The sequence below is a fragment of the Pelodiscus sinensis genome, chromosome 16, assembly GCF_052426305.1.
Source record: "Pelodiscus sinensis isolate ZL-2025 chromosome 16, ASM5242630v1, whole genome shotgun sequence".
Taxonomy (NCBI): Eukaryota; Metazoa; Chordata; order Testudines; family Trionychidae; genus Pelodiscus; species Pelodiscus sinensis.
In genome coordinates this window covers 16,654,445-16,667,486 of record NC_143067.1, presented here as the reverse complement: position 1 = coordinate 16,667,486, position 13,042 = coordinate 16,654,445, and the positions used below count along the sequence as shown (strand labels likewise).

General features: G+C 41.7%; 1 protein-coding gene across 2 annotated transcripts in view; it reads left to right on the top strand.

Annotated features, from left to right (window-relative positions):
- The window catches only part of ACSL6 (acyl-CoA synthetase long chain family member 6), a 115,668-nt gene that overhangs the window by 81,073 nt on the left and 21,553 nt on the right, over nt 1-13,042 (top strand). The window contains exons 10-11 of one of the 2 annotated variants that reach the window (XM_006116076.5): nt 4,882-4,955; nt 10,132-10,209. In XM_006116076.5, coding sequence (XP_006116138.4) covers nt 4,882-4,955; nt 10,132-10,209 — 152 coding nt within the window. Of the gene's footprint in view, nt 1-4,881; nt 4,956-9,995; nt 10,074-10,131; nt 10,210-13,042 lie in introns of both variants that reach the window. The other variant, XM_006116077.5, reaches the window with a different exon arrangement.

Genomic DNA, 13,042 nt, shown 5'->3' with positions numbered 1-13,042 from the left:
CATGCAGTAAAAATCTTCAGAGGCGCAATAAACAAATTCAAGTTTTGAAAGAAATGAAGAAACCATCTAATTTCCCAGGATGACTGAAGATTTCTGCCTGAGTCCTGAAAGAAAAACACTGAGTCCTGAAAGGCTGGGATATATAATCTAGACATGTTTCAATGAGGTAATCAAACTAAGGCAATCAATCGCTGTTTTTGAAAAATAATCACAGGGACAGGTTCCTCTTGATGGCTTGAATGAGAAATGGATGAGTGGACTGGTGCATCCACAAGCTGATTTTTGAGAGGTGTTGGGTTTTGTTTTTGTTTTGTTTTTTGTTTTTTTTGTTCTTTTTTTGCAAGAAACAGAATATAAGATAAGCAATTACTTTGTCTCCTCTGCACACATACTACTTAGCTTGGCTCACAGTATTCTCTCTGGATTCCCATGCCTCTGAGGTTGTTGTTTTTTCAGTTATCACTATATTAGTGCTTTGTAAGAGAACCTGTCTTCTCAGTCAAGCGTCTGCCTCAGGGCTGGCCTTGCCATGAGGCGGACGCCTCAGGTGCCAGACAGTGGGGTGGTGCCAGTAGGACCCAGAGTGTAGAAAATTGTGTCTGCTGCTGGTGCATATATATTCTCTCTGCTCTAGATGTACAGAGTTGGTGGAGTGCTGTGCTCGAGGAAGGAAGGCACAAGAGACATAACAGGCAGGCAGGAGAAAAGGTGGCATGGGGGTGTCATTTGAGCTCCCCACCTCAGGTACCAAAATGTTGTGGGCCTGCCTGTATGACGTAGCAGTGAAACTGGGTGGCGGAGTGGCACTGTATGTGAAAGATAATGTAGAATCAAATGAAATAAAAATATTAAATGAATCAACATGTTCAATAGAATCACTATGGATAGTAATTCCATGCTCCAATAATAAGAAATTAGCAGTAGGGATATATTACCGACCACCTGACCAGGACAGCGATACTGACATTTGAAATGCTGAGGGAGATTAGAGAGGCTACCAAAATAAAGAACTCTATAATAATGGGGGATTTCAATTATCCCCATATTGACTGGGTACATGTCACCTCAGGAAGAGAAGCAGAGATAAAATTTCTCAATGGCTTAAATAACTGCTTCTTGGAGTAGCTAGTACAGGAACCCACAAGGGGAAGAGGCAATTCTCGATTTAGTCCTGAGTAGAGCGCAGGATCAGGTCCAGGAGAGAACCGTTACAGGACCGCTTGGGAATAGTGACCATAATATAATAACATTTAACATTCCTGTGGTGGGAAGAACACCTCAGCAGTCCAGCACTCTGGCATTTAATTTCAAAAAGGGGAATTATACAAAAATGAGGTTAGTTAAACAGAAATTAAAAGGCACAATGACTAGAGCCAAATCCCTGCAAGCTACATGGAAACTTTTTAAAGATACCATAATAGAGGCCCAAAATAAATGTATACCCCAAATTAAAAAACATAGCAAGAGACCTAAAAAAGAATCACCTTGACTTAAACACCATGTAAAAGAAGCAGTGAGGGACAAAAAGGCATCTTTTAAGAAGTGGAAGTCCAATCCTAGTGAGTTAAATAGAAAGGAACATAAACACTGTCAAATCACGTGTAAAAATGTAATAAGAAAAGCAAAAAGATTTTGAGGAACAGCTAGCCAAAAACTCAAAAAGAAATAACAAAATGTTTATTAAATACATTAGAAGCAGGAAACCTGCTGAAAAACCGATGGGTCCCCTAGACGATCGAGATATAAAAGGAGCAATCAAGGATGATAAAGCCATTGTGGACAAACTAAGTGATTTATTTGCTTCTGCACCGTCCTTTGTGGGTGATGAATCTGAGGAACTGTCCTGGATTGAAGTGTCATTAGAGGAGGTTTTGGAACAAATAGAAAAACTTAATGTTAACAAATCTCCAGGACCAGATGGCATTTATCCAAGGGTTCTAAAAACTCAAATGGGAAATTGCTGAACTATTATCTGTGGTTTGTAACCTATCCTTTAAATCGGCTTCCGTACCTAATGACTGGAAGGTAGCCAACGTGACACCAATATTTAAAAAGGGCTCTAGAGGTGATCCTGGCAATTACAGACTGGTAAGTCTAACTTCAGTACCGGGCAAATTAGTCAAAACAATAGTAAAGAATAAAATTGTGAAGCATGTAGAAGAACATAATTTGTTAGACGAAAGTCAACATGGTTTCTGTAAAGGGAAATCATGTCTTACTAATCTATTAGAGTTCTTTGAAGGGGTTAACAAACATGCGGACAAGGGGGATCCAGTAGATATAGTATACTTAGATTTTCAGAAAGCCGTTGACAAGGTCCCTCACCAAAGGCTCTTGTGTAAATTACATTGCCATGGGATAAGAGGGAAGGTCCTTTCTTGGATTGAGAATAGGTTAAAAGACAGGAAACAAAGGGTAGGAATAAATGGTAAATTTTCAGAATGGAGAGGGGTAACTAATGGTGTCCCCCAAGGGTCAGTCCTGGGACCAATCCTGTTCAACTTTATTCATAAATGATCTGGAGAAAGGGGTAAGCAGTGAGGTGGTAAAGTTTGCGGATGATACCAAACTGTTTAGGATAGTCAAGACAGAAGCAGACTGTGAGGGACTCCAAAAAGATCTCACCAAACTGACTGATTGGGCAACAAAATGGCAACTGAAATGTAATGTGGATAAGTGTAAAGTCATGCACATTGGGGAAAATAACCCCAACTATACGTACAATATGATGGGGCTAATTTGGCTACGATAAATCAGGAAAGAGATCTTGGAGTTGTCATGGATAGTTCTCTGAAAATTTCCACACAGTGTGCAGCGGCAGTCAAAAAGGCAAATAGGATGCTAGGAATTAAGAAAGGGATAGAAAATAAGACACAGAATATCTTCCTGACCCTGTATAAAACTATGGTACGCCCACATCTTGAATACTGTGTACAAATGTGGTCTCACCTCAAAAAAGATATTTTGGCCTTGGAAAGGGTTCAGAAAAGGGGCAACTAAAATGATTAGGGGTTTGGAACGGGTCCCATATGAAGAGAGGTTAAAACGACTGGGCATTTTCAGTTTAGAAAAGAGGAGACTGAGGGGGGATATGATAGAGGTATATAAAAGCATGAGTGGTGTAGAGAGGGCGAATAAACAAAAGTTATTTATTAGTTCCCATAATAGAAGAACTGGAGGACACCAAATGAAGTTAATGGGCAGCAGGTTTAAAACTAATAAAAGAAAGTTCTTCTTCACACAGCGAGTAGTCAACCTGTGGAACTCCTTGCCAGAGGAGGCTGTGAAGGCTAGGACTATAACAGAGTTTAAAGAGAAGCTAGATAATTTCATGGAGGTTAGGTCCATAAATGGGTATTAGCCAAGGGATAGAAATGGTGTCCCTGGCCTCTGTTTGTCAGAGGCTGGAGAAGGATGGCAGGAGACAAATTGCAAGAGGTCAGAAATCCATCTCCTGCTCCTGACTGGTCCTGAACACCCGCTAGGTGTTCTCTATTATTTACTTGCTCAGAAGTATTTAATGTGCTGTGGTGACTGTGTTCTATTTGCCCAGGGATGAGAGTGCTACAGATTTTGTCAATGGCTCTGTGGCTATATGAGTCACCCAGTAATCTCCACATGTGGGGGTATTGAGGACTGTGAACACCCAAAAACATTATTCATATGGTCATGGCGTAGCCATAACTCAGAATAGAAAAGACAGTGATAGTAAGATGGTAATCTGCCAAAGAAACCTTCAAGTTAAATGTTAGTTCTAGAGATCATTCTTAACCAAAATCAAGGTGACTCTTCTGTGTCAAATGGTGTCTTGAGTAGCTGCAAAAGTAAGACTAGATCTTGAAATTCTTACTCACACAGCTGTCACATAAGTCATATGTGGGTCCTGCAGCTTAGCAGGCCCGGGATGGAAGTTTCCATCCTAACTGTACATAGCCTGGAACCCTGCAAGTACAAACAGCTGTCTGTTATTAGCTTTAACATATGTATTTGAGCTGGGAAACTACTAAGCGTTAAACAGGTTTGACCTTGGTCACAGATCATAAGTGATAAGAATGGCGTTGAGCCAGTATGCGCACACCCGGTAAACATCTGTAACTAGTATAGGGAGCCCTGTGCCCGTTGAGACTCACCAGGGACCTAGACCTTGGAGGATGCCCTGGATTCCCTTAGCTGGAGCCACATCCACTGCAGCCTGATGCAAGGTGACAGGAATGGGACTCCCCACAGACCGAAGGGACGTAAGCATTTCTAAGTGCCTGTTGCTCTCTTATGCATTGCTCTGCCTGTGTTTATTGATGTGTCACTTTGTAGTAGCTGTGAACCATAGGGCAGCATTAACAATGTAACAGTAGTGATGTAGTTAGATTAATAAAAGCAACTATCCCTAATCAACTCAGTGTAAAGTGAATCCATAATCCTGTTTGGCCATGACCCTGTGAGTTGTCAATAGCACTGTTCTCCAAGGAGTCTCACTGATTTCAATCAAACTACTTGCAATGGAAGCTATTATTCAACATATGGGGCTCACAAACTGGCCTATAGAAGAAACCCTTCAATTAAAACATGCTACGATCATTTTGCAGTAATATTTTTCTAAAAAGTTGCACATTTGTTCTTAAATCCTTTCATTCACTGGCTTATTCTTAGCACCTGACCTAGAGCATGCAATAAACTCCTGCCGTTGGTCATCTGTGCATTTCATACTGAAACTGTTCAAACGTCTTTCTATATTTTTCCACATAGAAATAGCTCATTTGTGAAAAATGTCATTTTAGATTTCAGGAAGGGAAGTTGGTTTAACACCTCTGGGTCTTAGAAGCTTTTGAAAATTTATTACAGGTCTTTTATTAAAACTCTGCTCTATTTTTTTTTTCTTTTCAGGGAACCCCAAAGGTGCTATGTTGACTCACAGGAATGTGGTTGCTGATTTTTCCGGCTTTCTGAAAGTGACAGAGGTGAATACCCTGATCTATTCACGCATACTATGAATTTTTCATTTTGAATTTTCGGGTTATTTTGAATCTATCCAAGATGTGGAAATATCCTGGAGAAGATAACAAAGTGAAATCTCACTCTCCTGGGGCCCAAGCCATTGAAATATGAACAACACTAAGCCGTTAGCAGTGAATGACAGTTGATTCCTCCTCAGTTACAGGTACATGCATTTGGGTCTTGCTCCTGCAAGATGCTGAGAGCTTAATTAAGTCTGATAAGTCAATGAGCTGATTTTTCCAGTATTGGGCCCCTGATGATGGGCAAAGAACCCCAGTAAAATTGTTTCAGTTCTAAGCATCACTCTCAATTACTACAATCTTCCCTAGGCTGCCCATTGCATAAACCAATCCACAGAGAAAATCAATTTCCTACTTATTCATTATTTGTTTGATAGCTTTTGTTCTGCACACAATACACGAACAGTCTATGCATCATCGCCCAGCATTAACCACCCTATTAGTGGCCTTCTTGCTCAGATTCCCCCTCATTCCTCTCTTTGCTGCCACTTCTTTGCTCATGAGTGGTTGATCTAACCAGATGACCTCCATTTTCCAGAAGTGGGAGTTTCTCCAGCTTGATCCCATCGCCACTTAGGCCAACCAGAAGTTCCAATGCTTCTGCTCATTTTGGAATCTCAGACTGTGGTCCATTGTAGATGCATTCTCTGGGCTCCTGTATGCCTTTCCCCCATTCCCATTGGTTCACAAGGTACTCCTCAAGCTTTGCAGAGACAGGGCAAATGTTATCCTGATAGCCCAGACTTGGGCCCGTTAGCATAGGAACTCCATTGTCTAGGAGCTGTCGGCGCAAACACCCATCCAGCTTCCTCTGACCCCAGACCTCATCACGCAGGACCACAGGCATCTTTGCCACCTACCTCTACTCACTTCATCTCACACAGCACGGCATCTTTGTTGCTAAACTTGGATAAGCTGGCCTGCTCAGAACAGGTCTAATAAGTCTCCTTTAGTAGCAGGAAACCTTCTACCAGGCTCACTTACTCTGCTAAATTGAGGCACTTTTCATGTTGGTGCCTGCACTGTAATCGGGACCCTTTATCTACCTCCATTCCTCAGGTGCTGGAGTACCTTGTGTCCCTGTAGCAGCACGGTTTAGTGAATTCATCACTTATGGTCCACCTGGTGGATATTTTGGCTTTCCATCAGGGAGAAGCTAGCTGTTCTCTTCCCCTAGTAGGGAATTTTCTCAAGTATATAGACAGACTTCACCCTCCAGCTCAGCACTCTGTCCCTGAGTGGGACCTCAACCTGGTCCGCTAAGTATTCACACCCCTTTAAGGTCCTGGCCTCATGCTCTCTGCATTAATGCTCCTGGAAAGAGACCTTTCTGGTTGAGATCACCTCTGCTGGAGCTTCATGCCCTGATGTCGGAACCCCTATACACTGTCATTGACAAGGACTAGGTTTAGCTTTGCCTTCACCCAGCTTTTCTTCTCAAAGTGGTCTCCAGCTTCCATAATGGACAGAACATTTTTCTCCTTGTGTTCTATACTAAGCCCTGCCAGAAGTTACAGGGGGAAAAGACTGCACTGTCTTGATGTGAAGCACATGCTTGCCTTCTACATTGACCAGACCAAGCCCTTTCGGAAATCCTCACAGCTGTTCATGGTGGTGGCAGATCACTTAAAGGGGCTACCAGTCTCATTGCTGCACATGTCTTCCTGGATCATGGCGTGTATCCATGCGTGTTATGATCTGGACAAGGTTCCCCCACTGCTTCTTCTGGCACACTCTACATGAGCACAGGCATCTTTGGCAGTTTGCCTGGCTCATGTACCAGTCCAGGAAATCTGTAGAGCTGCAACTCGGTCTTTGGTACATACCTTCACATTGCACTATGCCATCATGAAACAATCAAGACAGGATGAGGCTTTTTGGTGCCACAGTTCTAGACTGTCACCCTCTGACTCCAGATACTCCTCCTGGGTAAGGCTTGTGAATTTAATTGGAATAGATATGAGCAAGCACTTGAAGAAAAAATGGTTACTCAACATTTGTAACTGTTGTTCAAGATGTGTTGCTCATATCTATTCAATTCCCACCCTATTTCCCCACTGATGGAGTAGATGGCAAGAAGGAACTGAGGAGTGGTTGTGTTGGCAGGATCATACATAGGGCATCACCCTGGTGCCACTCCGGGGGTGGGGAGAAAGCTCTACACCCAACCCAAAGGGTAGCAGGTAGGGTAAAACTTTCCGGCAGCTATGCACGTGGCGCATGCACACCTAATTGGAATAGATATGAGCAACACATCTCAAAGAAGGTAAGTACTTTTATTTTTCAGGCTTGAATATGCAGAGGTCCCCACAATTAGTTCCCAATACTGCAAATACTCATGAATGTGATGAGAGTAATCCATTGAATTCTTTTCAGTGCCTGTAAGATTGGGGCTTAATTATCACAATAAAATGTCAGTGGAAGTGTTCACATTAGTAAGCACTAAGAACTTGACCCTGCAAGATGCTGAACATCCTCAAGTTCAACAGAAATTGAAACTACTTAGTATTTTTGCAGAATCAAGCCCCAAAGCCCGACTGAATGTTCATTGCAGGAAATAGGATTATTTTCATTCATTTTTAATGGGATTGGATCAAGACCTAACACTGTCATTATGTAGTTGAAGGCTAAAGCACTTAGCTATTTGAACATTACTGGAAACGAGTATATTTATTATCCACCTTTAATATATGATGATCCAATAACTTGCCGCATTAAGGAAATTTAACCAAAGCATGAAACATTCAAAGTGAAACAAGGGAGTAAAATCCCATGAATTTTCTGTGAGAAATGCATGCACATAGGAAGTTCTGTGCCATGGTTGCTTTGGCCACGGACTTTTTAATGGAACATTATTTTTGAAAACTGAATTTGTTTCTAGAAAGTATTTGTCAAATACCAAGGAAAAGAAATTTCACAAAGGCCAAGCGTTTACCCTGGAACAAATCTGACCATATTTGCCAAATACAAAATAAAAAACCACCACTGGTTTGGAGAAGGGAGAAAAGATTTTAATTTTTGGGGAAAAACAGAAAAAAATCGCATCAAAGGCACAAAATATTTCTCTTTTTTTAGCAAAACAGAAAATACAACCTCTCCCGTGGTGAGACTGGTTTTTCACAACTGTTCTCACAGATTTTGAAGAGACACTTGCAGGTAGACTAGCGGCTCTCAGTATCTTACTCGCCTGTAAAAAAGACTGCCATATAAAGGCACAAGTGAAACAGGACACTGAAAATACTAAATTTTTACTACATCTGATCTCAGGAGATTGCAGGAAAGAGTGTCCCAATGAGAGGCCGCTTCAGTATTCCTTTCCATGGGAAAGAAACTCAGGGGCTTCTATTGACAGTTACAGCAGAGCATTGGAAATACAAAGCAGATGTGGAATGATACCATTCTGATTAAGCAGGGTTTTACATCCTCTTTGCACTGGCTTACAAGGCATAACATAACGGACAATCCAGCCCTCAGTTTCTGCAATAGCTGTAATATGGCTATCCCTACAACTTTGAACTGTTCTATGTAGAGAGCGGTTTTTTTTGTTTCCTTTCTGATATATGGAATATGAATCTGAAATTGGATGTGCACAGGTGGCCCTTGTGGCTCTGCAGAGCTCCACTAACTTCAGTGAGGATGCACATGGACAAAAGGGGTCATAAAGCCTAAACACCATGGCAGTGGTGGGCAATAAGAGGCTCCTGGGCTGGATGTGGTTCACCATGGTTAGTCCATGGTGGGTCACCAGACGCTTTATTTACCTGCGCCTCTGCAGGTATGGCAGCTCGCAGCTCACATTGGCCATGGATCACTGTTCCTGGCCAATGGGAGCTTCAGGAAGTTGTGCAGACTGAAACACTGCTTCCCGCAGCTCCCATTGGCTGGGAATGGCAATCCACAACCAAAGGGAGCTAACGTAAAGCTGGAATAGCTAACCTCTGGCTCCTGTCAGGGTCGACCAAATAAAGGATGTATTCCAGGAACAAAAGAAAGTTGAAGATTGGTGGAATACATTCGGTTCTATCTCCAGCCAGCAAAGCAGCCCTGGGACACCATTTGAACTTATGCTGGGGACTATTTTGGCTCTGGCCATTCCCATTATTGACAGAGTTCCTCCTGTCTCAGCTGCACTGAGGCTGAGTGGAAGTGTGAGTGGGTACTCAATGCAGCTGAGCACTGTGCCTGTAATAGTCACATCCTGAATCAGTCCTGTTTTTTGTTTCAATGTAGCACTTTAAAGATTAACAAGATGGTTTATTAGATGATGAGCTTTCGTGGGCCAGACCCACTTCCTCAGATCAAATAGTGGAAGAAAATTGTCACAACCATATATACCAAAGGATACAATTAAAAAAAAAACACATACGAAAAGGATTTTTTTTTAATTTTATCCTTTGGTATATATGGTTGTGACAATTTTCTTCCGCTATTTCATCTAAGGAAGTGGGTCTGGCCCACGAAAGCTCATCACCTAATAAACCATCTTGTTAGTCTTTAAAGTGCTACACAGTCCTGTCTTTTGTTTCAGCTACACCAGGCTAACACGGCTACATTTCTATCACTATCCTGAATCTGGACATTTCAAATGCCCAGACACCCGTTTTGAGGCAGATGTCAACCCTGAGTGTGCAACTCTTTTTGGTCCCCTCACTTTAAAAGCCCATGGTGGGAAATTGTATTCCTTTGTGTCAGGACTTGTTTGCAGTATGAGCTGCAGAATATTCTTGATAAATACAATCTTGCAGAGGGGAGAGTTCTCCTTTGCTCTCTATGTACATCCTTAAGCGCTTTTCTACTCCCGCTAACTTAGCTTCATTGATGTTGTGGCCTAACACTTCACTTCGTATGCTGCTCTCTCTTTCTTGACAATCTTCACCCTTATGTTCCTCTGGTGCCATTTTTCTTTTTATTGTTTTATGACTCTTTTGTTGTCTTCCTGTCAGTGTTTCTTTCCTTTCTGTCTCCCATGCCCTTCACCTGCAGAAAGTGATCTTTCCGAGACAGGACGATGTGCTCATCTCCTTCCTGCCTCTGGCTCACATGTTTGAAAGAGTTATACAGGTAAGAAACCTGCCTGAACTGACTAGGCCTTGTGGGGCTCCTTGTGTTTTTCTTCCAGAGTCAGTGGTCTCCTTCTTGTGAGGATGTACACATTTCCTATTTGCCTTTAGCACACATGTTTGAGAGAATGGTACAGGTAAGGTCATAGTGTGAGTGGAAGTCCTCTGTTTCCACACTAAACAATAAGATATAAAATAATAAACATAGCAAAATACTCCACAATATACTATAGAGCTAAAATGGATCATACTCCAAAAGTGTTGTGGGTGTGGCTCCAGGGTGTGGTTCTGATTTCATTTCAATAGGTAAATCTGGGGCAGCTCCAGGGGAGTCTCTGAAGTATAACTGAGATCAGAAAATGGCATATGTAGAGAAATAATTATGGTCTGGGAGCAAAAGAGATCTATTCTCTGAAAAGCTGTTCCCAAAAAGGATAACCAGCAATCATGGTGGTTAAAATAGTATTGTACATATTCTTTATCAACTTCACTCTTTATATGGTATAAATAAATCAGATATGCAGAAACTGAAAAGCAGGAAAAAAATCTATGGTGGTGGCGTTAGGTGCAATAATTATAGAAACCATTGTGTCTTGGAAATAATGACAATTAGAAGTACTGACTCATATAAGTGACTTCTCATTCTTTCCAAATAAGAGAGGTGATAGCTTGTGTTATAACTCCTATTTTGTGCAGGAGGTCAGATAAAATTATCATAGTGATTCCTTGCTGGCCTAAAAAAATCTATGAACTAGTGATTGACCAGAACTGTGAAGTTTGGATCTGGATTCAGTTCTGTGGTGAGATTTGAGACAATCCAATTTTTTTTATCCAAATCTGAACACCAGCTTTCCCAAAGTTTTTATTTTTGTGGGATTTTTGCATTTGTAGTTCAGCTTTGGGCCTTACTCTAATAACAGCTATACCAGACTTAAATTACTTTCTGTTATCTGAAGAAAACTGCACCATGGAAATATGTGCTTCATAGAGAATGCGGAGAGAAGGATTCAGTATATTTCTACATGTAATCTCATTTTTATATTCACCCTGGTGACTCTACAATAGTCTTTTTTTTTTTCTTTCTAACGGTGTGTTTAGACTACTGAGTTTTGGTGACAAAAGTGGACTTTTGTCGACAAAACTACACAGCGTCTACAGTACTGCTGAGTTCTGTCAACATAACGTCGACAGAACTCAGCAGTTTTGTCGACGCTGGTAAACCTCATTTTACGAGGCATAACACCTTCTGTCGACAGAGTTCTGTCGACAGAAGGTGTTATTGCCTGTAGGGTTGCGTCTAGACTACAGGGTTTTGTCGACCAAAGCAGCTTGCTTATTAAACATAGCTTAATACAGACTCAGTTGATGAAATTACTTAATCAATTTTAGGAACACTTGAAAGCAACTGAGTTCACAGGATACTGTTGGGCTACGTCTACATTGGCCCCTTTTCCGGAAGGGGCATGGTAATTTTTGAAATCGCAATAGGGAAATGCGCGGGGGATTTAAATATCCCCCGCGGCATTTAAATAAAAATGTCCGCCGCTTTTTTCCGGCTTTTAGAAAAGCCGGAAAAGAGCGTCTACACTGGCCCCGATCCTCCGGAAAAAAAGCCCTTTTCCGGAGGATCTTATTCCTACTTCAAAGGAGTTTTACCTTACTGTTAATATGTTGTTGCAATAGTATTCCTGCTCAGAATGAGAGGAACCATGGGTTCAGGCAGTTGTAGGTCAGGAGCCTCAAAATTGGCTTAATGCTATTTCCTAGGGCTAAGTAGATACTTCATAGTCCTCCCAGCCTCAGCAGTGGAGTTTATGGCCCTGTGCAGGGAATCCCACTTGGGTCTTCCACCTTCTGGATCTCCTGTTTTGTCATTCGGTTAACAATAGTCTCAACCTCTCCTCTCCTCGAAGGAAATGTTATAGGAAATTCTAACAGCTGCATGGAGAAAGTCCAGTGGAGGGCAACAAAAATGATTAGAGGACTGGAGCACGTGACTTATGAGGAGAGACTGAGGGAACTGGGCTTATTTATTCAGCAGAAGAGAAAAGTAAGGGGGGATTTGACAGCAGCCTTCAACTATCTGAAAAGGGGAGGAGGGTCCAAAGAGGATGGAGAGAGGCTGTTGTCAGTGGTGACAGATGACAGAACGAGGAGCAAAGGTTTCAAGTTGCAGATGGGGGAAATCTAGGTTGAACATTAGGAAAAATTATTTCACTAGAAGGTGGTGAAGCACTGGAATGGATTAGCAGGGGTTGGTCTCTATGGCCTCCTGACATCTCTTCCAACCCTATGATTCTATGGTAGTCTCAGAAGACATACAAAAACACGAAGAACCCTCTGTTAACCAGAAAAGGACTAGCATAGAGATTTCGTGGTGAATTATGCATAAATAACTAAATGTTTTCCTATCCCCCAGAATCAGAGGTGAGACTAAAGAAAATGGTATCCCTCAGAACATGAAATCACAGGCTGTTCACCAGCGCCTTTCACCTCCACCTGGCCAGAATAAGTGTAACCCCACAGCCATACACAGAGCTATCTCTGAAGTGTGCTCCACTTCAAGACAGCTTCCCCCATCTGATACAGTAGTTCTGGAGTGACCATGTAAGAGAACTGTGTGCAATCTGATTAAATGACAACCTAATAAGCAGATTTAATTGTGGAGTTGCATAATAAGTCATATGGTAAAAATACAAAAAGCAGAAATTGGGAACTTAAACACTTGAAATTCTCATCCTAGGAGCAGACGCCCTATGGAGTTCAGTGGGACTTGTGTTCCTAAGGGAGTCAGCTGCTTTTGAAAATCATGCCTTATAGCTTTCATTCCTTTTTCTCCCACAAATTGTACTAAATTCTGTTTTCTAACCATGAATACTAAGTAAAGGATCTATGATTAAGGTCTATACTATATCAGTGTGTTTCTACCCAATTTACTATGTGGTTTAGCTGGGTTTTTTTTTTTAAACC